The following is a 22,053-nucleotide window of genomic DNA, read 5'->3' on the forward strand; positions in this document are numbered from 1 at the left end:
CCATCACCGCCACCGCCACCATCACCGCCACCATCACCGCCACCCCCGCCACCGCCACCATCACCACCACCACCACCATCACCACCACCACCACCATCATCACCATCATCATAGCCATCATCATAGCTAATAATTTAAAAATGTTCATTATGTGCCAGGGTCTCAAAACAATATCTAAGGAATAGGTATTATTATTATTATTATTATTATTATTATTATTATTATTTATGCTACATGCTGTTGAAATCAGCAATTCTACTTCTGTGGAATTAATTCTATAGAAATAATTGTGAATATGTACAAGCATTTGACAACAGTAATATATGTGTTATCACTGTTCTAAGCACTTTACTTAGGAATCCCCTTAACAAGCCAGCAACTCTTTGACAAAAGTGAGGGCAGGGACATTAATTAACTTGTACAGGGTCACAGAACTGTACTACTGGAGCCAAGATTTGAACCCAGGTTGCCTGCCTCCATAGTCTGCGGTTGTGACCACTATGCCAGATTGCTCCAAACATAACCACTGCAGGTGCTATTTACAAAAGTGATTAGAACACTTAAAACATCTAACAACAAAGAACTAGGTTTCTCAAAAATTAACCAAAAATAGAGAAAATCATTCATCTACTTAAAATAATATTGTAGAATAATTCTAACACAGAAAAACTTGTTCAATACAAGGGCACCTTTCTGGTTCAGTTTGTAGAGTGTGCAACTCTTGATCACCGGATCATAAGTTTGAGTCCCATGTGTGGTGCAGAGTTTACTTAAAATCAAAATAGAAATTTAACAGAAAAAAAGGGAAAACTTGTTTACTACAGTGTTAAAAGAAAAAATCTGGTTGAGATATATATTTTAAGGAACCATATTCTCCCATGTGTTAATAATGGTAACCACTGGGTCATTAAAATTACAGATGATTTTCTGCTCATATTTATTTTCTAAATGATCTATAATATATTCTTCTTCAAAAAAAGAAAAAGATAAATTAATTTTTTTAATAAAAGGGAAATCTATGCCTGAACCTGCACTAAAAATTTTCTGACAAAACATACAAACGGTGGTCCATTTGGGAAAAAAAAATGTTTAAAGGAAGAACAGATTATAGTGGTTAATCTTATGTGTCAAATTAAATGAGCTAAGGGATGTCCAAAGATCTGGGAAAATATTATTTTTGTGGATTCTGTGACCTTTGAGAATGATATCCTCTCACTAATATCTTCAAATGTAAAATGGGATTTTCCTGTTTTCCTCTAAGAGTGGTATGGGTTTTGGTCTTACTTCCAAGTCTTTCAATCCACTTCAGGTTAACTTCTGTGAGGAGGAGGATAAATAGGTCCAATTATATTGTTTTTCATGTGGCTGCTCAGTTTTCCTAACACCATTTCCTGAAAAGACTACTTTTCTCCATTAAGTATTTGTTACTTCTTTGTCAAACATTAGTTGATCCATATGTGGGCTTATTTCTGGGCTCTCAATTCTGTTCACTGGTCTGTGTTTTTACCATACTGTTTTGATTACTATAACTGTGTGATATAGTCTGAAACCAGAAATTGTGGTATCTCCAGTTTTCCTTTTCCTTTATAAGACTGCTTTGGCTATTCAGGGTTGTTTTTGGCTCCTTACAACTGTAGAATTTTTTTTCTATTTCTACAAAAAAAATGGCATTGAAATTTTTACAGAGGTTGCAATGAATTTATTTATAGATGGCGTTAGATACTATAGACACTAACAATATTAATTCCTCCAATCCATAAAACTGGGATATCTATCCATTTGTTTTAGTCCTCTTCAATCTCTTTCAACAATATTTAACAGTTTTCAGTGTACAGATCCCTCAATTCCTTGGCTAAATTCCTAAATATTTTACTGTTTTTGATGCTATTTGAAAATGGAACTGTTTTCTTCCTTTTTCAGATAGTTCATTGTTAGCATATAGAAATGCAACTGATTTTAATAAGTTGATTTTGTATCCTGCAACTTTACCAAATTTGTTTATCAGTTCTAAAGTTTTGTGGTGACATCTTTAGGTTTTTTCTATAAATAGGATCTTGTTATCTGCAGAGACAATTTTACTTCTTCCTTTCTTATATGGATGGCCACCACTTTGGCTGACTACTCTGTCTAGGACTTCCAGTTTTTGTTCAATAGAAATAGTGAGAGTAAGCACCCTTGTCTTGTTTCTGACCTTGAAAGAAAAGCTTTCAACATTTTATCATGGAGTGTGATGGCAGCTGGAGATTTATCATATGTGGCCTCTATTATGTTGAGGTATGTTTCTTCTATAACCAATTTGTTGGGAGTTTTTATTATAAGAGGATATTGAATTTTGTCAAACACTTTATGCATCTATTGAGAGGATCATATGATTTTTAACTTTTACTCCATTAATGTGGTGTATCTGTACCCCAGAGATATATCCTACCTGATCATGATATATGATCCTTTTAATGTACTGTTGAATTCAGTTTACTAGTATTTTGTTGAGAATATTTCAATGTTTGCCAGGAATACTGACCTGTAATGTTCTTATCTTGTACTGTCCTTATCTGGCTTTGGCATCAAGGTAATGCTGGCCTTGTTAAAACGAGTTCGTGAGTGTTCTGTCCTCATCAATGTTTTGGAAGAATTGAGAAGGACTGGCATTAATTCTTCTTTGAATATTTGGTAGAATTAACCAGTGAAACCATCTGGTCATGGGCTTTTTTTTATTGGGAGATTTTTGATTACTGAGTCAAATGATATAATCAAATAATTACTGATCCTTAATCATTATAGTCTGTTCAGATTTTCTACTTCTTAGTGACTCAGCCTTGGTAAATTGTACATTTCAAGGATTTTATCCATTTCTTCTAGATTATACAATTTGTTGGCATAGGATTGTTCATAGTAGCCTCTTACAATCATTTGTATCTCCATGGTATCAAGCTGTAACATCTCCTCTTTCACTTATATTTGCATCTTGTTTCATTTTTTCCTTAGTTAGTCTAGGTAAAGTTATGTTTCCTTTTCAAAAGCCAATTTTCACTTTCAATGATTTTTTTTGTGGTTATCTTTCTAGTTTCATTTCATTTATCCCTGCTCTAATTTTCAATATTTATTTCATTCCTTCTGAAAACTTCAGGCTTAGTTTGTTTTTCTAATTGCTTGAAAAATAAAATTAGGTTGTTTACTAGAGGCCTGGAGTCTTAAATCAGATAGAGGACACAAGGCATACTGAAGAGAACTAAATGAGGAATGTTACTAATATCTATGGAAAACAACAAAAATTCCTCAGGGACAAGAGAATTAGACCCATGGGCATGAACACCAGCAGTGCCCACTGCTAAAACAACTGTGGGTAGAGCTTCCAGGAAATCTGGCAGGAGGCCTAATAAAAATTGAGCAGTAGTGCATAAGACCAATTTAATTTAACTTGGTTTTTAATGCAAAAGACTGTGCCCTATAGAAAAGGGAAATGAGGAAACAAATATAGAACAAGACGGAATTTTTGTTTAAAAGTAGTTCAACCCCTGGAGTGCCTGGGTGGCTCAGTCAGTGAGGGATCTGACTCTGGATTTCTGTTCAGGTCATGATATCACAGTTCATGAGATTGGGCGCCCTGTCAGGCTCTATGCTGACCACACAGTACCTACTTGGGATTCTCTCTCTCCCTCTCTCTCTGCTCCTTCCATGCTCATGTGCTGTCTGTCTCTCAAAATAAATAAACTTTTTTAAAAAAAATAAAGTAGTTCAACCCCCTACTCAACAATGACATCTTCAGCTATATGTGCTTGTTTTACTTACGCTATTTTTTTCTGCCTAGAAGACTTGCCCCTAATCCCATCACTTTTCATTTAACTCTTACTTGTCTTTCAAAATTTAGCTCAAGCATCATCCCTTTAGAAAGTGTTCCCCAAAAAAACAAAGAAAAGAAAGTGTTCTTCAAAGATGGGGTATGACGTATTTGCTTTCATAGTACCCTTTCAGAAACAAATAATTATTGCCCTTCTATCAAATGACAAGCACCTGATACATTACTCATTCATAACACCTATTTTGTATTATAGAAAAATCATTTTCATTGAACAATTTACATTTTTTATGCTGCCCACCCCAGAGCCTACTCAGTGCCTCTGGACATCTTTGGTAAATGCCTTGAAGCTCACCTGAAGTGTCAGGTGCTAGAGATCAAAACAATTCAGAAGTTGCCCCTGCCCTCAGGGAGCTCACAGACAACAGAGGAAAGAGGAGATTAGCAATTACAGCTCACAATAGACTGAAGGATGCTGTAAATAATGCCCTGGGCAAAGGAACCTTCTGAGTTCTCCAGTGGGGAGAAGACTGGGTGTACAGCCTTTGTAGAGAAAAACACGTTCAGTGTCTCGAATCTGTTTTGCAGCAAGCTCACCAAATGTACATATCGGCCTTATAAATAGCCTGCACACGACTCACTGTTAGCAAGCCTACAGAGGATGAGCACACTTGCATTTCATTTCTTTACACAGTAAAATTACATTGAGGAAGCTAGATATTTTTCCACTTACATAGCTGTCTTAACGAGCTAAGTTCAGACCAAGGAATGAGGGAGGGAGGCCAAAAGAAAATGTGTGGCACCCACAATCTTTAATCTGCAACTATGTGTAGGTATTGCAATCAGTCTATTATTAGTCGTTAAGCAGCTGGTTTGGTTGAAAACTAAGTTTATGAACAGAATGGCTATAGCCATAAAAAAGTATTCCCCTGTGAATGAGGAGTACAATGAAAAATGTTAAGTAAATACAAAGGAAAGAGAGTACTTTCTGAAAGCCAATCTGTCTCAACTGGAGTTTAAAGGGGGAAGCCAAGTGACGGTCTGAGAGTAGGTGGGGGAAGAGTCAGAATTCACTAGGTGGCGGTGTTCTGACTTCTGTTCTCAGTCCCTGAAGACGCTCACTCAACAAGCTCTTTCCTAAAGGGCACAGGCAAAATAGGAAAAGTACCTCCGCAGTTCATTCATCACCTTGAACGCCTTCCCCATGTGGGCAGAGTTGACAGTGATGATCCTCTGGTTCTTCTCATCATCCCCAGCCTGAGCTGGGGACTGGGAGCTCAGCTTGATGCTGTGAACAGGAAGAGAGTGGGAGGGGAAAGAGAAGATCACATGTTGGTAAACCCATTCACTCAGCTGCCACAACTCCATGCATTTGCCCACCCACCAGAAGCATCTTTGTCAGCTTGTTCTCGTCATCACAGACCCAGCAGGGAAAGAAAATGCATTGGGTAAGCCATTTCTGCAGGATCTTCCAGTGCAAAGTACATTCCTCTGGTAGAAGCTGGGTCCTCGCTCAGCTACCAGCAGCACTTGGGTGACTTTGCGGGAAATCCTTATCCTCCATCCCCATGCCCTAAAGGGGTGGAGGAGATGGAGGGAGACTAAGTGACCACTCACTTCACAGGGAAATTTGTTCACTCAGCAAATTTTATGGAGTCTACTGTGTGCCAGGCACTGTATTTAAATTTCAGGGAGGGGCACCTAGGTGGCTCAGTCCGTTAGGCATCCAACTTTAGCTCAGGTCATGATCTTGTGGATTGTGAGTTAGAGCCTCCATAGGGCTCTGTGCTGACAGCTCATAGCGTGGAGCCTGCTTTGGATTCTGTCTCCCTCTCTCTGCCCCTCCCCCACTTGTACTCTGCCTCTCTCTCAAAAATAAATAAACATCACAAATTTTTAAGGGAAACACAACAAAAAACAAGGCACAGACACTATTCTCACAAAGCTTAGAGCTCAGTTTAGAAGAAACCAAGTAAACGCCTAAACATCATATCTTATGTATCATGAATGGACAGAAGTGCAGAGGATGGGCAACTACTCCAGGGCTAGCAGGATGAGGGGAAACTTTCCAGAAGCTGAGGGAGCCTGGAAATCCCAAGAAAGAGCAAAAATAAGAAGGTAAAAAGGAAAATGGAGAACATCCCAGCAGAGGAAAGAGTAAATAGACAAAGACCTGGAGGAATTGAGTCAAGTGAGTTCAGTAAAACTAGAAGAGAGTCTCAAGAGCAAAGGCTAGAAGACTGAGCAGCCCTATAAGTGTCATATTAGCAAAGCTAAGGAGCTTGGATTTTACTGTGAGACAATCAGAAGCCATTAAAGGGAGAAAGAAGTGGGACAGGAACAGGTGAACACATCTGTCCTGGAGAAAGATCACATCGACAGCGATATGGAGAACAATGGCACAGGAGTAAAAACTTTTGGGAAACCGTAATCCCATGGAAAGACAAGGGACTGTCATTATTATGAAAAGAAGAGCTATCCGTGTGGGCTAAGTGAGCAAGTGGTGACTTGCAACAGTCATTCATAACCTCAAAGTCCTCTATTCAAAAGACAAAACACTCATATCCCATGGATACAAGTAGATGCCCAACTACTCCTAAGCAATATGTCTCAGTTTCATGGGGGGGGGGAGGAAAAAAATTATCAAAAGAAAAGTCAAGGGGTGGGTGTCTGGGTGGCTCAGTCAGTTAAGCATCTGACTTCAGCCCAGGTCATGATCTCACAGCTCCTGGATTCAAGCTCTGCTTGGGGCTCTGTGCTGACAGCTCAGAGCCGAGAGCCTGCTTTGTTCTGTGTCTCCATCTCTTTCTGCTCCTCCCCCACTCAAAATCTCTCTCTCTCACTCTCTCTCATTCTCTCTAAATAAATAAATAAACATTAAAATTTTTTGTTTTAAAAAAAATGGTCAAAAAAAACCCTTCTTTTCCCAAACTAATGAAACTTTTCAGCTCCAAGGTCAAGTCCAGGACCTTGGAGTTGCTTCTGTTCTGGTAGGAAAACAGGACCTTCTCCACTTACGTAGATTTGGCAACTCACAGTTCACTCCAACTCTCCAACACTAGTTTAAAGACAGCTTGCTTTGCCTTTGCCTGGTGTACCTCCTTCCATGCTACCACCTAGACTTGCAAACTGGCTTGAGAAAGGGGCTTCTGTGTTTAAGGAATGTTCCAGAGAACTGATAATCTCTACAGATCTTACAGTGAGATCTGCAACTACTGGAACATTCAAATTACAACCACCATGCAAGACCTACACTTTGACCATCACAGACTCCTCCTTTGGCTTTCCTTCCCCACCTTCAGTTTAACATGCAAATACAGGCCACAGTCATCTGACCTTTGGGACTATTTGGATTCTGGGGGCAAAGAAGTTAACCGATCAGGCACAGGAAGATAAATATGAAGAGATGCACAAAGACAGATGATTAGAGTTTTATGTTTAAGGAAGTAAAGAAAATCTCAAAAGAGAAGATATGATTAAGGTAAAAGAGCACCCAGGTGAAAAACTTCATGTAAGAAATCCCACAAGGATTATCTCTTTTAAATTCAGTGTTTTTCCCTAATCCAAGCCCAGAAGATCTTAATTTCTATTTTCTACTAAAAGTTTAACATTTTTGCTTTTTTCTTTTAAGTTTATTTATTTGAGGGAGAGAGCGAGTGAGCAGAGGAGAAGCAGAGAGAGAGGGAGACAGAGGATCCAAGCAAGCTCCTCAGTGTCAGCACAGAGCCCAACATGGGGGTTGATCTCATGAACAGTGAGATTATGACCTTAGCAGAGATCAAGAGTCTGATACTTAACCGACTGAGATGCCCTACATTTTTGCTTTTGATTAATGGCCCTTATTTTATCTGATGTTGATTTTTATGTCCTGGTGTGAAATAGGGATCTAATTTTTTCCATATGTTCGACTTACTGAATACTTAAATTTCCCACTTACCTGTCATGCCACCTTAGGTCATGTCAAAGTTCCAAACATTGGGATCTATTCCTGGACACTCTAAGCAATTCCATTGGTCAGTTTATCTGTCCCTATACCAGTACCACATTATTTCTGTAACTTCATTATAACGCTTGATACCTGACACAGCAAATCCTCAATCCAATTATTATGCTTCAAATGTCTTGACTATTCTACTTTCTTCATTCTTTCATACAAATTTTACTATCAGCTTGTTATGTTCCATGAAACATACTGATGAGATTTTGATAGCAACTGCAATGAATTTATAGATCAATTAGGATAGAACTGACATCTTTTGATATTATGTCTTCTGATCCATGAACATGGAATATCTCTCTCCATTTATCTAATCTTCTTTAATGTGAAACTTTTATATTTTTCTATATGAAGACCTTATACATTTGATTAAATTTATTAAGTACTTTATGGCTTTTGTTGCTGTTTCACAATAGCAATGATGTCTTTTATGCATTTTATTTTCTGATTGCTCTGGTTTATAGGATGCAACTGATTTTTGCAAATTACTATCCAGCCACCTTATCAAATGTTCTTATTATTTCTATATTTGTCTGAAGAGTTGCTAAAAGTGTTCTATGTAAACCATCAAATTAACCTGCATATAATGCCAGAAGGGTTTTTTCCCCTCCTTTCCAATTCTTAGATGTCTAATTTTTTTTTGAAAGAAATTTTGCACTGGCTAGGATGGCCACACAATATTGAATAGAAAATGTTCTAACAAATGTTATTATCATCTTCCTGATTTTAAAGATGATGTTTCTAATGTTTCCCCCATTGTTCATGTTTGTTGTAAAATTTTTATAGATGACCTTCATCAAATTAAGAAAATTCCCTTGCATTTTATTGTTTTTTAATCATAAAGTTATACTGAATTTCATCAAATACTTTTGTGAATCTAATGAGCTGATCATATGGATTTTTCCCTTTAACCTTTTGATGTGGTAAATGATATTAATATATTTTCTAAAACTAAACCATATCTGCATTCCTGGGATAAATCTAGAAACTGTAAAAAGACTGCATAAATATTCACCATAAATTCTATTTTTGAACTGTAGAGACTTAAAAGCAAAGGGGAAAAATAGATAATATGGTATTGATCAAAAAACCATCGAAGGGTTTTTACACAGAACTAATAAGATTAGAGCTCCTAATAGCCCAGTGGACAGAGAGTATCAGTTCCATTTCGCATATATGGACATGTAGAACAAACACAGCCATTTTGGAAGCAGTGACAAAAATCTCCAGTGTGACTAATGAACAGGAAGGCTTGCTCTTCCTTGTGTTGCTTTTGTACTTTCCAGTCTGTCAAAATGGTCCAATAATGCAGCCCTGTTAATACAATGTTGTGTTCACCAAAGATCTCAAACACAGATTGCCTATTCAACGGATTAAAGTTCAACAAAACGCAATTCATACCAAAGCCTCCCTGAAAGAACAAGTGACTTGGTGATGCCCACTGGGCTGGTTAGGCAAAGGACATCTGGTCTTCCCACTATATGTGAAGCCCTTCACACCCTTGATATAGGGGCAAGGCTTGACATCAGACAGATCCTAAGGTCTCTTTTGTCCCCTGCTCTGCACCTCTGTGATGACATGGGAACTCTGAAGTAGAGCCTAGATCTCTGGCTTCTGGAAGGTATAAGCTTCATGGCAACTCAGTGACCCTCTAAGCAACAAAAAAGTAAGGAAAGAGAGCAGCTGAGTGCCCATCGAGGTTAAAAATGTTGTACAATATCGCACAGATAATAAGTTGCAGAGATGGAAGCTGAGTTCAGGTGTCCCTGACTTGAATCAGCCGAAGCTCTTTTCACCAGAATCTACCCTCCAGCAAGATACAACATACATATCTGCATGCACATGAGCACATACATACACACACACCCCCCCTCAACCAAGTCTTAATTAGTCCCCATACATAGCCCACACACCCACTCTCTCACGGCCCCAATGTACTCAATTCTTTACACTAGACACAGCTGGTGGATCCCCCTCCCTGCCTGTGAAACGACCACACAGAGGTATATTCCCACTCTTTTGTCTGTGTTCAATGTTTGTAAGATCATACTTTTCACTCTACCCAGACCCAGCCAAAATTATATGCACACACATGCACACACACACACACACGTTTCTCTAGGCAGATTCAATCACAAAATACTTTCTCCTGAAAAGTTTTTATTAGCAAATCTCCTTACTCTAAGCACAAACTGGTTGATTTCTCCAAGAACAAAAACTGGCTCCAACCTTGACCATCCCTTAAGTTTCAGCCCCAATTAAAACCATACCCAGTATCAAGAACTTCTGGCCAGTCCAAATGAGGTTAGTGAACCTTCCAGGTTTCATGTGTCAAGAGGCATAAAGCCTACCAAATTCTCTCCATAGTTGACATTAATTTATATATGCCCCTTTCACAAGACCTCAACCTCTGGCTGCCTAACAAAGGAGTATTCATCTGTGCTGAGATGCCCAGAGTTTCAGTAACATTCAAGCTGAGCCATATATAAGATTCAAATGCATCAGCAACAATAGACATGGTGAAAAAGTACTGGCCAGCCAGAATCCTTGTCCTTTCCTACAGTATTAGACAGAAATAGTCATCAAAGCCATTTTCCACTTAAGCTGCAGCAGAATAAGACAAGTCAACTTTGTCAAATAAGACAAGTTACTACAAATCTGGCTTAAAATATAATTAATCTTACACATTGTCCTGTAAGAATTAAATATACCTCCATGCTACCATTGTGACCATAGGGAAGTAATTCCTTTAGCCCAGCAGATGAAAAGGCCAACAACCCTTCAACAAATAGCCCATAGAAAGAGAGTATTACAAGTTGGCTCAGACTTAATTCACATTCTCCCTGATGCCATTTAACAAGTCATACATATGAGAGGCACCTGGGTGGCTCAGTTGGTTAAATGTCTGACTCTTGACCTTAGTTCACATCACGATCTCACAATTTGTGAGTTTGAGCCCCACTTTGGGCTCCTCCCCAACAGTATGGAGCCTGCTTGGGACTCCATTTCTCCCTCTCTCTACCTTTCTACCCACCTCTCTCTCTCCCTCTCTCTCAAAATAAATAAACTTGAAAAAAAAAAGTCATACATATGAGACAGTCAATATTCATAGCCTCAAGAAGGATAAACATAGCTGGCCCTTCCTTCCTGAGCTCTCCAGTTCTCTTTTCCCTGAGGCTAGCCCGTGACAGTGGCCTCTCCCCTCTCTTCTACAGTGGCTATCCACCATTCTGGAGGCCCTCTCTCCAAGTGCTTCCTGCACACCACTGCAAAATTAATCCCCAAAAGAGCATTCTGATCACATCTTTCAGATTCTCACTGCCAGATTTCTTCAGGGGCCATGAGAGTTATAAGCTAGAGGCTCAGAGTCCCCTGCTACCATTTGCTCTATGTACTGGGTGTCAATGCAGGATTTCCTTTCAAAGAACTACAGAGCTAAATACTTGAAATATCACCAGCCTATAGAATAAAGTCATGGTACCTTACTTAGTATTCAAGGCCCTCCTTGACCTGGACTAAATATAAATCCCATCCCTATCTCTTACTCAAAGATTTACTGAGAACTTGTTTTCTACTGAGCAGATGAATTATTCACTATAGACAGATTCTGCCTCCCTTTTCTTCTATCATAATCTGAATACCTATTCTTCCAGGACCAGTTAAGATTGCCTCTTCTATGAAGTCCTCTGAATACTTCAGTCCTAAGTGATCTCTGTCTTCCCTAAATTCTTTAAGTATTTCTGTTCTATAACTGAACTGGCATATAGAATACTTCCCTGTATGTGATTATGTTTTCATGGTACCTAGCTAACAACCTGTTCCTCTCCTACTAGATTTAACATACTGGTGGGCAAGGAACATAGGTCCAGGGACACTTTACATGGCTTAGGCTACCCAGCATAGGGCCATGCCCACAGCAGACCCTGATCACATGTTTATCATCAATGAACAATGACCTGAAAACCCTTACAAACTGTTAAACAGTAGAGCAGAGTGGAAGAGTCTGCCCCAACCAATGACTCCAAGCCTACCCATTTATTTTTTTAAGTGTTTTAATTTATTTATTAGAATCCCAAGCAGGCTGCACACTGTCAGTGCAGAGCCCAATGTGGGGCTTGAACTCAAGAACCATAAGATCATGACCTGAGCTGAAATCAAGAGTTGAATGCTTAACTGACTGAGCCACCCAGGCGCTTCTTCTCTTTTTTCCCCAATCCTAATGACTTAAAAAAGTGAATGTGGGGTTGGTTTTCAGAGTTAAAATATAAATCAATACACATTAAACAGTGATTACAAAAGTTCTAAATAAAAATATAGGAGTTCTAAATAACAAGCCCTCTCAGCAAAATACCTCCCACAGCCATTTCTCCTGCCCTCCCTTGTCCTCTGCTTTCTACATACCAAAAGTCTGTTTTGACCCTCACATTTTGCATAGGAACTCATACTCAGTCTATCCAATACTAATGCTCTCCACTCTCTACTCTTTCTCAAGCCTACTGTTCTTTCTGTATTCTCTATCTCGGAGGCAAAACCAACCACGCACTCACCTATCCAAGGCAGAAAGTGGGAAGTCATCCTTAATATGCTCTTCCTGCTTTCACCCTGCCCCCCCCATACAGCCCCAAGTGCTCCTTTAATCTCTCTCCACTCCATTCCCTCCTCACAGTCGCTGCTGCCATGACATCAGTCCAGACCGTCATGATCCCTTGCCTGTCTTACTACTATAACCTCCTCCCAGACTCCAGAGGGAGATTTACAGAATATCAGTAAGAGCAAGGGATGTTCTCTGTGAAAGCTCTCACCGGTTCCTCATTGCATTCAGAACAAATCTCAGAGAACTATACTGACCCTTCATAACTCCATCACCGCCCTGAAGACTTCTTGCTACGACAGTACTGAAATATGTGCGCCTAACTACACTACGCTCTTCTGCCCCATCCCACTCATCCCACCAGCCCTCCAAGCCTCTCACAGGAAGTCTTCCCTGTCCTCCTCCACTACCCACGGGATTACCTTCCCTTCTTCTGTGTTCCCACAGTACTCTGTGCTTCCCTCCATATAATATTGTAATTACCTCTTACTTTTCTGTCTCCCCCACAGTAGGGGGGAGTGCTGTTAAATGTTTAACAGTTGGTTGCGAGGGAGAGTGCCCTGATTTGTAACATTTGCCAATTTCCATGGTGTAAATACTCCCACCATGGCAGATTTCAAGCTACCAACATGTTGTCACTGAGCATGAGGAGTTGGAAAAAGATGTGTAGCAGCACACAATTATACCCCTACACAGTATTTCCACTATGTAGACACAAGAGTCAGAAGCTAAACAGCACAGACTACAATAAAATCATTGATTTTGGGGTATTCACTATACTTGTTTATAATTTATTATTAAGTTATATAATTTATTTTTAACAGAGGCTATATTTAATAGAATGACTTACAATATTCCTGACGATTTAACAAGCAGCTCTTGCAAACGGATGAATGCTGGCTCCAGCACACTGCTGTCAACCCTAGACGTTGAGTCCCTGAGTACCAGGATGGTATTTTATTTCCCTCTGTATTCTGAGCCTCTGGCACGTGGCAGGTGCTCAATAAATAATCACTGAGTAAGTGATTAGATAGGTAAGTAAGGTCTAACTACCAAGTATTCCATCTTTCCTCACTTCGCCTCATTAAAATATTTATGGGTTTGTGTCTCTCATCTCCCCCTCCTTGCACCCCCTTAGAAAGGAGGCTTCTTTATTAGCCAGTATAGTCCTCTGTGTTGGTCATACAGAATAAAGAGATGCAGGGAGAGAGAACGGCATCATCAACTAGAGAAGAGGGAACAAAGCGAGAGGGTTGTTACATAGTATGTGAGTTCTTAGGCTCTTTCCATTGCTGAGGAAACTTCATGCAAGGAATGGAAAGGAGAACACTTCTAGAGAAAGTATGTCAGCAGGGTAGGAGACGGAAAAGTCTCAGAGCAGGCTGACTATGCAGAAGTCTTTGGGGATCTGCCAAGTGAGGAGCTCCAGGGACCCCAGGGTATGAGAGACTGTGGAAGAGAAGAAAGGGGAGACCAAGAAAGGCTGCTGGGGTTTAGGAAGGACCATCCCCTCTAAAAGTCTTCAAGAAACGCAAATAAAGTTCAGAGAGTGTGGGCTGATGGTGGGCCACATACAAAGAGCCCAACCACATCATGTTCAAGCTACAGATGAGAGATAATAAAGAGAGGCAAAGTCACCTCAAGAAGGCAAAACGACTGAGTCAGAGTAAAACTTCAATGAATACCCTAAAATCCCTCAATAAAGAAAGAAACAAACAAAGTGTTGTTCAGAACGGGAAACCGGAAAACAAGAATCAGGCAGAGAACATCCCTTGTCCAGCTCAAGGTGCACTATCTAGGAAAGGAATGATTTAATCATAACGGTCTGACCTGGTTCAGCTTCAGGTCAGATCCTTGTGGTAGAGCTTGATGCCTGTAAATATTCGAATGCCATAACTCAGTCCCTAACTCACCAAGTAAACCTTGATCATTTTGGCCTCTCCTGTGGTCCTCCTTCAAGAAGCAAGAATGTAGTAGGTAGCAGGTCCTCAGGAACATCCTGGGCACTCTTCACTGCAAATTAATAAAGTGCCTTTCTGACTGTTGTACTTTCAGTTCTTATAAGTTCATCAGTATGACTCTGCTTCTCCAAGCGTGGGCAGCAGTGGGACAGTGACAAAATAGGGTTTCTCTATCTACAGGACTCTAAGGGAACTACAGAGATATCATATATCCCAATCCTGAAGTTCAAGGCCAAAACGACCAAATTCAAATTTGTACTTCCGGGTTAACAGAGGACTTGTCACTTGAAGATGTCCGGGCAGCAAGATTCAGGACTAGATGGTACAATCCTGTCGTCAAGAACCACCACCCACACACAGGCCGCTACAAGGTCCCATATTCTTCGTCCTCCTTCAGTGCTGTCACGTCTGTTCACAGCGTCAGGCTGAGCCCCTGCAATGGCCCACATGGGCACACGGGAGATGTATATCAGTAAGCTATAGCTGCTGGCTAACAGTTAATAACAGCACTTATCGAAAGTGCATTTATGTTAAAGCACTTTGCCTCCATGATCTCATTTTATCTTCAGAACCCTCCTATTATCCCCAGAAGTACGGAGACAAAACTCGTCTTTAAGTCCCACATAACTAATAAGTGGAGAACTCACAATGCAACCCAGGTCTGACTCGGGGCCTATGCTCTTAATAGTAATGTTCACTGACTTGGGACAATGTCCACAGCCTACTGGGCCAAGGGAGTGCAATCCTTCCGGTCTCACTCTTTGAGGCTCTTCACTGTACGGCCAAATGAAAAAGACTGAACCTTCTAGTACCTGTGACATGGCACTACCTCACTCTTCTGACTGTGGGGAAACTTCAGCGTGTATTAGAGGTGATATTATTATTAACTGCAGTGACTTCACCTACGTCCATCATGATTGGTCAAAGCTGGCAAGCAGCTGCTGCGATTCCTATGATGTGCTCCTTGGTCAACAAGCTCAAGAATACGTATGTTGCTAATCACAGTCCTAAGAGCCCAGTTCAGGGTTTTCCTCATAACCTGGGGTGGGGGCGGGGCGGGGGACTCTCTTAAGTGGGCTGCGAAAAAATGTAAAACACAAGAGAAATGCCTGTGTTCAGGCAGGCAGAATGACACAAGGAGAGAGGGAGACTAAAAGAAACCACAACCCTTGTTATGCGGCATTTCGAGAGCCAAGCTTCTGTTTGGGCTGAAAAGAGCTGAGCTCTTCCAAGTGTGTAGTCTTGATAAAGGCTTCAACAGACTTTCCTAAGTTAAAAAGAAAAGTGCAGGAAAGTTGTGCTGAGAGTTTGAAAATACTTATAAATGATTTTATAAAGTTACAGAATTTCCAGCTTCAGAACAACTGAACTTATTTAATAGGAAAAAACTAAGAATAAAGCATGTTCAAGTTATTTTTTATTATAGCTTATTAATGTTCTTTTCAGGCTAACCTAGTTTTAGGGTTCATCCAGCAAGTGAAAAGAATTAGGTCACTTCTACAATGGCAAATTTCATCAAATAAAGCACTTGCTTTAGAAAACTAACCCCAAAATGTTCTTGTCTGCATCTGTCTGAACAACCTAAAACCTAACAAGTGAGGTCCTGAAAACCCAGATCTGGTTTTCTGGGGAAATCAAGTGGCTTCACTGACTATGTTTTTTACAGTTAAAAACCTTACTTCGCCAACAAGTGTTTCCAAAGTGGAAAACTTGGTTTCAATTATCATGGTTGAAATGCACATCTGCTTCAGGCAGCAGAGATGCCCAACATTTTCTACAAAACTTTCTTTCCATGACTACTAGGAGTGAGAGAGGACTCAAGGAATGCTGTGGGAAGAGAGAAAAGACAAGGGTGTTCAACACTTGCTCTTCTCTGGAGAGGTCTTGCTAGCATTTTACCTGGCAATGCCAAATTCGGCATTTAGAGAATATCAGCTAAGTCATGGCATCTCAAAAAATATGATCTGTTTATCGATCGAGGTTGAAAAAAAAATCTCTTCTGGCTCTGCAGCTCCCTGAGGAGGAGCAGGCTCTCCTTCATAAGGAGAACTGCCACCACAAATTCGTGGCACAGCGCTGGGTGCATGGTGCGTCTCTCAAGCAGGTGCACCCCAGCGCTTCAGAGGAAGAAAACCACAATGTTAGGGGAAATGGACTATTAATTTCCCCTTTTTATTATGACCCTTCCAAAAGTTGTTCCCTGCAAACCTTGCAGATATGCCAGACACTGAGCCTGGAAAAAAAATTTTTTTTTAAGATTTTAGGGGCACCTGAGTGGCTCAGTCGGTTAAGCGGCTGGCTTCAGCTCAGGTCATGATCTCGTGGTTCGTGAGTTCAAGCCCCACCTCAGGCTCTGTGCTGACAGCTCATAGCCTGGAGCCTGCTTCGGATTCTGTGTCTCCTTCTCTCTCTGCCCCTCCCCTGTTCATGCTCTGTCACTCTGTCTCTCAAAAATAAATAATCTTTTTTTTTTAATTTTTAAGTAGTCTCTACATCCAACGTGGGGCTCGAACTCACAACACTGAGATCAAGAATTACGTGCTTTATCAACTGAGCCAGCCAAACAACCCTGGAAAAAAAAGTTTTGTTAATTGTAGCAATATACCTAACATGAAAATTTCCATTTTAACCACTGTTAAGGATACAGTTCAGTGACATTAAATACATTCATACTGTTGTGCAACCATCACCAACACATCCGTCTCCAGAGTATAACAAGGCTTATCAGCCCACAAGACTGATTTTCAGAACTGAAATAAAATACCAAGAGCAAGAGCAATCGCCGTTTTCAATGTCTCTCTGCTCCATAAACACACACACACACACACACACACACACACACACACACACACACAATTTATCCTTGTAGTAGCTGAGAGCCAAACACCCTCTTCCTTCGTACAACAGAATGCAGAGTCATCTTCCTGTGACTGATCAAGAAACACTGATGCTTCACAAAAGGAGACGGGAGTCTCAGCATCAGCAGGTCCCTTAGAGAGCAAAGGTGACTGCAAACTCATATGTTCTTCTTGAGATTTTGGCTGAACAAAGGTGTATCGGTTCCAAGCCACTAAAGCAATCCAGATGCCTCGGGATGTCTGTAAAGAGGAGGGTTAAGGTAGGGGTTGGTGAAAACTAGCAGAGGACATGCCACGCCCCGTGTGGTATCTCACTACAAGCAGATGGACAGTTCAGGCAGAGGCAGAAGGAGGAGACTGAAAAGCTCTCCCTAGTTTTTTCATGGGAAAAGTCCTACATAGGTTGCTTCAGATGATAAATATAGAAAGTTCTTAAATTAAGCTTTGGTTAGTATCCCAGCACGAGTCATGGGGTACACCCAGGCAATAAATGAACACCAAAGATAACAACAACTACCATTTACCTAGTACCTAGTCTGTGTCACAGACATTTTACTAGATGCTTTATATATATTACCTCATTTGATCCTCAACAACAATGAAGTACAGACACTGTTTTTACTCCCTTTACACCAAAAAGAAAAATTATTTGTGACTAAATGTGACACACTCAAGGTCACACAGTTCCTAAAGGAGATTCACTGCAAGGCCTGCATTACTCTAAATCCCAGGCTTTCAATTAAGAGCCTTTTAAGGGAAAAGTTATTTTCATACCCTCATGGCAAAGAAAGAAAATTGTTCAGTAGAAATCTCTTGGCTGAAAAATCTTAATGCTTAAAAACAGCCCCAATTAAGCTTCGGCAGGTTAAGTGTGGAACAAGCACAGATTCAGGATTCCTCCAGTTGCTGGAGGTTTGACATGTGATCCTAGGCCAGTCACTCAGCTTCTCAGACCCTGGCTTTCCCAGGGAACTTGTAAAACCAGGCTACTTCCCCTGTTCTCCGCCTACAAAGCATTCCATAGGGTCAATGACCCGTGCTGAGATAATAAGGCTGATAGCCAAAGATGAACCTATTGGCCAAAGGTTTCAATCTCTTCTCTCACCAACTTTCCTCTTAGTGATCACTGCTTCCTGCATAGGTTATGAGCTAATCACCAAATAATTACAATTACGCAGCACCTACTATGCATGCTGCCACACAGCAATGAGTGAGGGGTGTTCAGAGGGGCCATCCTTACCCCCTGAAGATGTGTCTCTAAGTCTGGGGACTTGTAAGATACATGAAACAAAAGCACCAAAAGATCTGGTGGAGGGGCCTATTATTCCATATCCAACTCTGGACACAAACTGGAGGTACTTGAATTCATAAGAACATCACCTGGGACTAGAAAAGCTGAGGTTCCCAACACAAAGAGCAATTTTTTAAACAGCCTTGTTAGATGGATAACTTCAGGAAAAGAAGAAGGGAAAAGGCATTGCAGGCAAACGGAACTCCAGGAGCTAAGGATCTGGGGCTGGATGGAGCAGTATACAGAATCTATGGTCACAAAACAGACCAAAAGATTGCTCGGTGGGGGTATGGGTAAGCAGAGGGAATGCAGGCTGAGCCAGATTTCAGAGGACTTGATGCCTGACGTGGTGGCTGGATGTGAAGTGGGAACAAATGGTAGTGAGCTGGGTGACATGATGAACCCTGGAAGCTGCTCAGTTTATATTTCTTGACCACTCTGCCTCCAGTAGGGGAAAAGCAAAAGGACATGTGCAAAAAGCAGGTGTTATTAAAGCCCAGGACATCAGCCATTCCAGCAGAGAGGCACCAGAGCATCAAAGAACAAGAGATCTCCCAGAGGGCAAAGACTCATTACATTTCTGAAAACAGAAGATGACCAAAAATGCTCAGGGAGCAGTACTCTGATCAGCTGCTGCTAGTCTTATAAGGACCTTTCAGCCCTGACACATCACCAGTCAAGCAAATCGGCAGGATCCAGAACCTCTAAACCGCCATTCACCTCGCCCCTGCCCTTCTACTTACTAGCTATCACACTAATAGAAGGTGAGGACACTACCCACTTCTGCTCCCAACCTAGGAAACAGGCCTCCGGATGCTCTGTTGCCCAGCAGGCCACACTAAGCTCCTGTTGCAAAAAGCACTGAGGGAGAAGCTGCATCAGCAGCACACTCAGACTAAAAGGTCCCAGACTCTTCCTGCCGGAGTCATATGGAGAAACACAGCCCCTGGGGCCTCTTCAGACAGGAAGACACCCAACAATCATGCCAATTTTAACAGGGTCTAGAGATGCTTAATGGCATCACTCTGCCCCATGAGATGCACCAGTGGGGACAATATGTGCAAAGGAAAATGTTTATTGAGGTACAATCCAGTGCTGAGTTAGAGGAACCTGTTACCATTCAATCAGCTGGTTATCATCTGCATCAAACCTGCAACTCAAAGCAGCGCTCCCCCCACCCCCGCAATGGTGCACTGCCACACCTCACCCCTCCCTGGCTAATGCTCCCTGCTGTCTCCTCATTTCAAGGAAAATGGCAAACCTTGTTCTCTACCAGCCGCAGACCCGCGGAACGAAGAGGCTGACACAACAGGAGGAGATGTTTTAGCACAGAAGAATGACCCACCCCCGCACTGCATAGAGTACCTCTGAAATAAAAGAATCAGATCCTCAGATGATAGTTTAAGATGTACATATGCATGTGCCTGCCAGAAAATAAACTCTCACTAGTTAGATCCAGCTCAACAGGAGTACTTAAATTACCTTCTGTTGATTCCTATTTCGTAAGGAACCCCTGATAGACCAAGAGTTCCTCTAAAACACATATCTTCCAGGGTTGTTCATAAAGTTTTCAATGAAAATTAATATCAGTTCAGAGTAAGTGTCATCTGAATGGGTTTCTCCCCTTCTTATTCGAACTTGTGTGTGCATACAGGCGCGCACACACACACACACACACCCTTTTAGGATAGACATGAGCATGGTATGCTGGCTGAAGATTTGAGGACTTTGGTGTGAAAATCTAAGCACTACATGCCAGGCCAGCCCTGCTGTGACATCAGAAACCCCCCACCAAAGAAAAATTACCCCTGAAAGTACTCAAGAAAGGGAAACGCCTCCTTGAAACAGCCTAAGAAAGACAATCTTGATTCAGCCCATGCTGAAACTACACCCAAACACCACCAGGAAGTCCCTTCTTTCAGGGTGCTCCACTGCCCAGCAAACCCAGACCTGCCTCTGCGCAAGCCAGATTTTTGGGAAAGGGGGCTTCCCTGCTCTGACTCTGCCGTCCTCTGGGATCCATCAGTGGCCAGGTCTTCCGAAGCTGCCGAGCCAATGCAGATAGAAAAGCTAGTAGCTGCACCACAAGCATACGTACACGTACACACACACACACACACACACACACACACACACACACACACCACATTTAATACATACGTACCTTTCACCCTCCATTGTGCGAGGCCCAGCCAGGGTGGCAGCCGCTGAAATGTGCGTGCACCCGGAGATCCTAGCTCTGTTCTCGATTCTCCCGGCCAACCAACAGGAGATCCGATCAGCAACAGTGATTCAGCATGGCTGCAAATGAAGCCTCCTCCCTCTCAATCCTCCTTCCTCTGACTTACTCCCAGCCGCTTCTACCGCAGAAGCAGCAGCAGCAGCAGCAGAAAATGTCTTACCCAGAGCTCCCTGCAGCCCTTTCAGCTGCTAAAAGCAGCAACCTACTTGCTCCCCCTCCCCCGCAGGCTCGCTGCTCCCCCGTTTCCTAGGAACAGCGCAGCCCCAGCGGCCCAAGTGCGGTGCCACCTTTCCAGCTGCCTCCACATCTGCCTAGGCATCCCCAGCTCCAGAGACTAGCCCACCCGGGGGGCTCCCGCCTCCTGTGCCTACGCTGCAAAGGTTCAGGCAGTTCCTCACCAGCCCAAGAAACACCCCCTCCCCTGCCCCCATAGGCTACAAGTCTGTCAGCCCTGCCGGCCGGATTGTTGGAATGAGGAGGCCCCTCTGTGGCTTGCAGTGGAGTTTTTCCACTTGGGGAAATCGGCTTGTAGGTCACACAGCTCATGTTCCGATTCCTCAAAATCTATAATGGTTCTGATGGTCTGACAGATGGAGAGAAGTTAGGGGGAAAGAGTCTGATAGCTCTGAGAATGTGGAGAGAAATTTTATAAAGAGAACAGGAGACATAGGTGAAATGGAAACCAGCCCTGTTTTGCCTCCAGGGGCCAAGGATGACTGCAGTGAAGTCATCACAGTGAATACTGCACATGTTGATTTCCCTACACCATACTGAACGACCACAAATTTCACTGCACAACACTGAAGTATCTGCCTAAAGCACTGAAATTTAACTGAAAGCTGTGGCTCCAACTAGTCAGTCTCCTACTGAAACCCCATCTCCAGCCAAAGATCGCCCGTACTCTGTCATCTACAGCTGCTGAGCTTCAATTTAGACATCCCTGACTCTAAAACATCACCTTAGGAGGGCAGAAGGGCAGTCTGTGTCTCCTACCCACAGCCAAGACGCTTAATGGACATTGAGGCAAATTGCCCACTGGTGACTGGTGAGCCACAGAAATGGTTTCAGAAGCTTCCTTAATGCCTCAGAAAAATCATACATGAGCATTTCTATTCTCACACCATCCATGTCACATTTCGGCTTTTCAGGATCACCACTAGCTAGCTGAGCAACTTTCAGCCAAGTCTTCTCCCCACTCTGAACCTCAGATCCTCCTATATAACACAGAATCAGTCCAGGCAGCCTTTCAGCTCTAAAATCAGATGATTCCAAAAAAATGCCTTAAATGTTCCACTTTGCTTGTTCATCTCTAAGACT

At 41.9% G+C, this 22,053-nt stretch overlaps 1 protein-coding gene across 1 annotated transcript in view; it reads right to left on the bottom strand.

Moving 5' to 3' along the window:
- KLHL3 (kelch like family member 3) overlaps positions 1–20,861 on the bottom strand; it is a 112,990-nt gene extending 92,129 nt beyond the window's left edge. The window contains exons 1-2 of the mRNA XM_029941963.1: positions 20,659–20,861; positions 4,965–5,084 (exon numbers count right to left, since the gene is read on the bottom strand). Of these exons, the coding sequence (XP_029797823.1) occupies positions 4,965–5,084; positions 20,659–20,672 (134 nt within the window). The 5' untranslated portion in view covers positions 20,673–20,861. The remainder of the gene's footprint in view (positions 1–4,964; positions 5,085–20,658) is intronic.
- Between the last annotated feature and the right edge of the window lie 1,192 nt (positions 20,862–22,053).

Source organism: Suricata suricatta, chromosome 6 (genome assembly GCF_006229205.1).
Source record: "Suricata suricatta isolate VVHF042 chromosome 6, meerkat_22Aug2017_6uvM2_HiC, whole genome shotgun sequence".
Lineage (NCBI taxonomy): Eukaryota > Metazoa > Chordata > Mammalia > Carnivora > Herpestidae > Suricata > Suricata suricatta.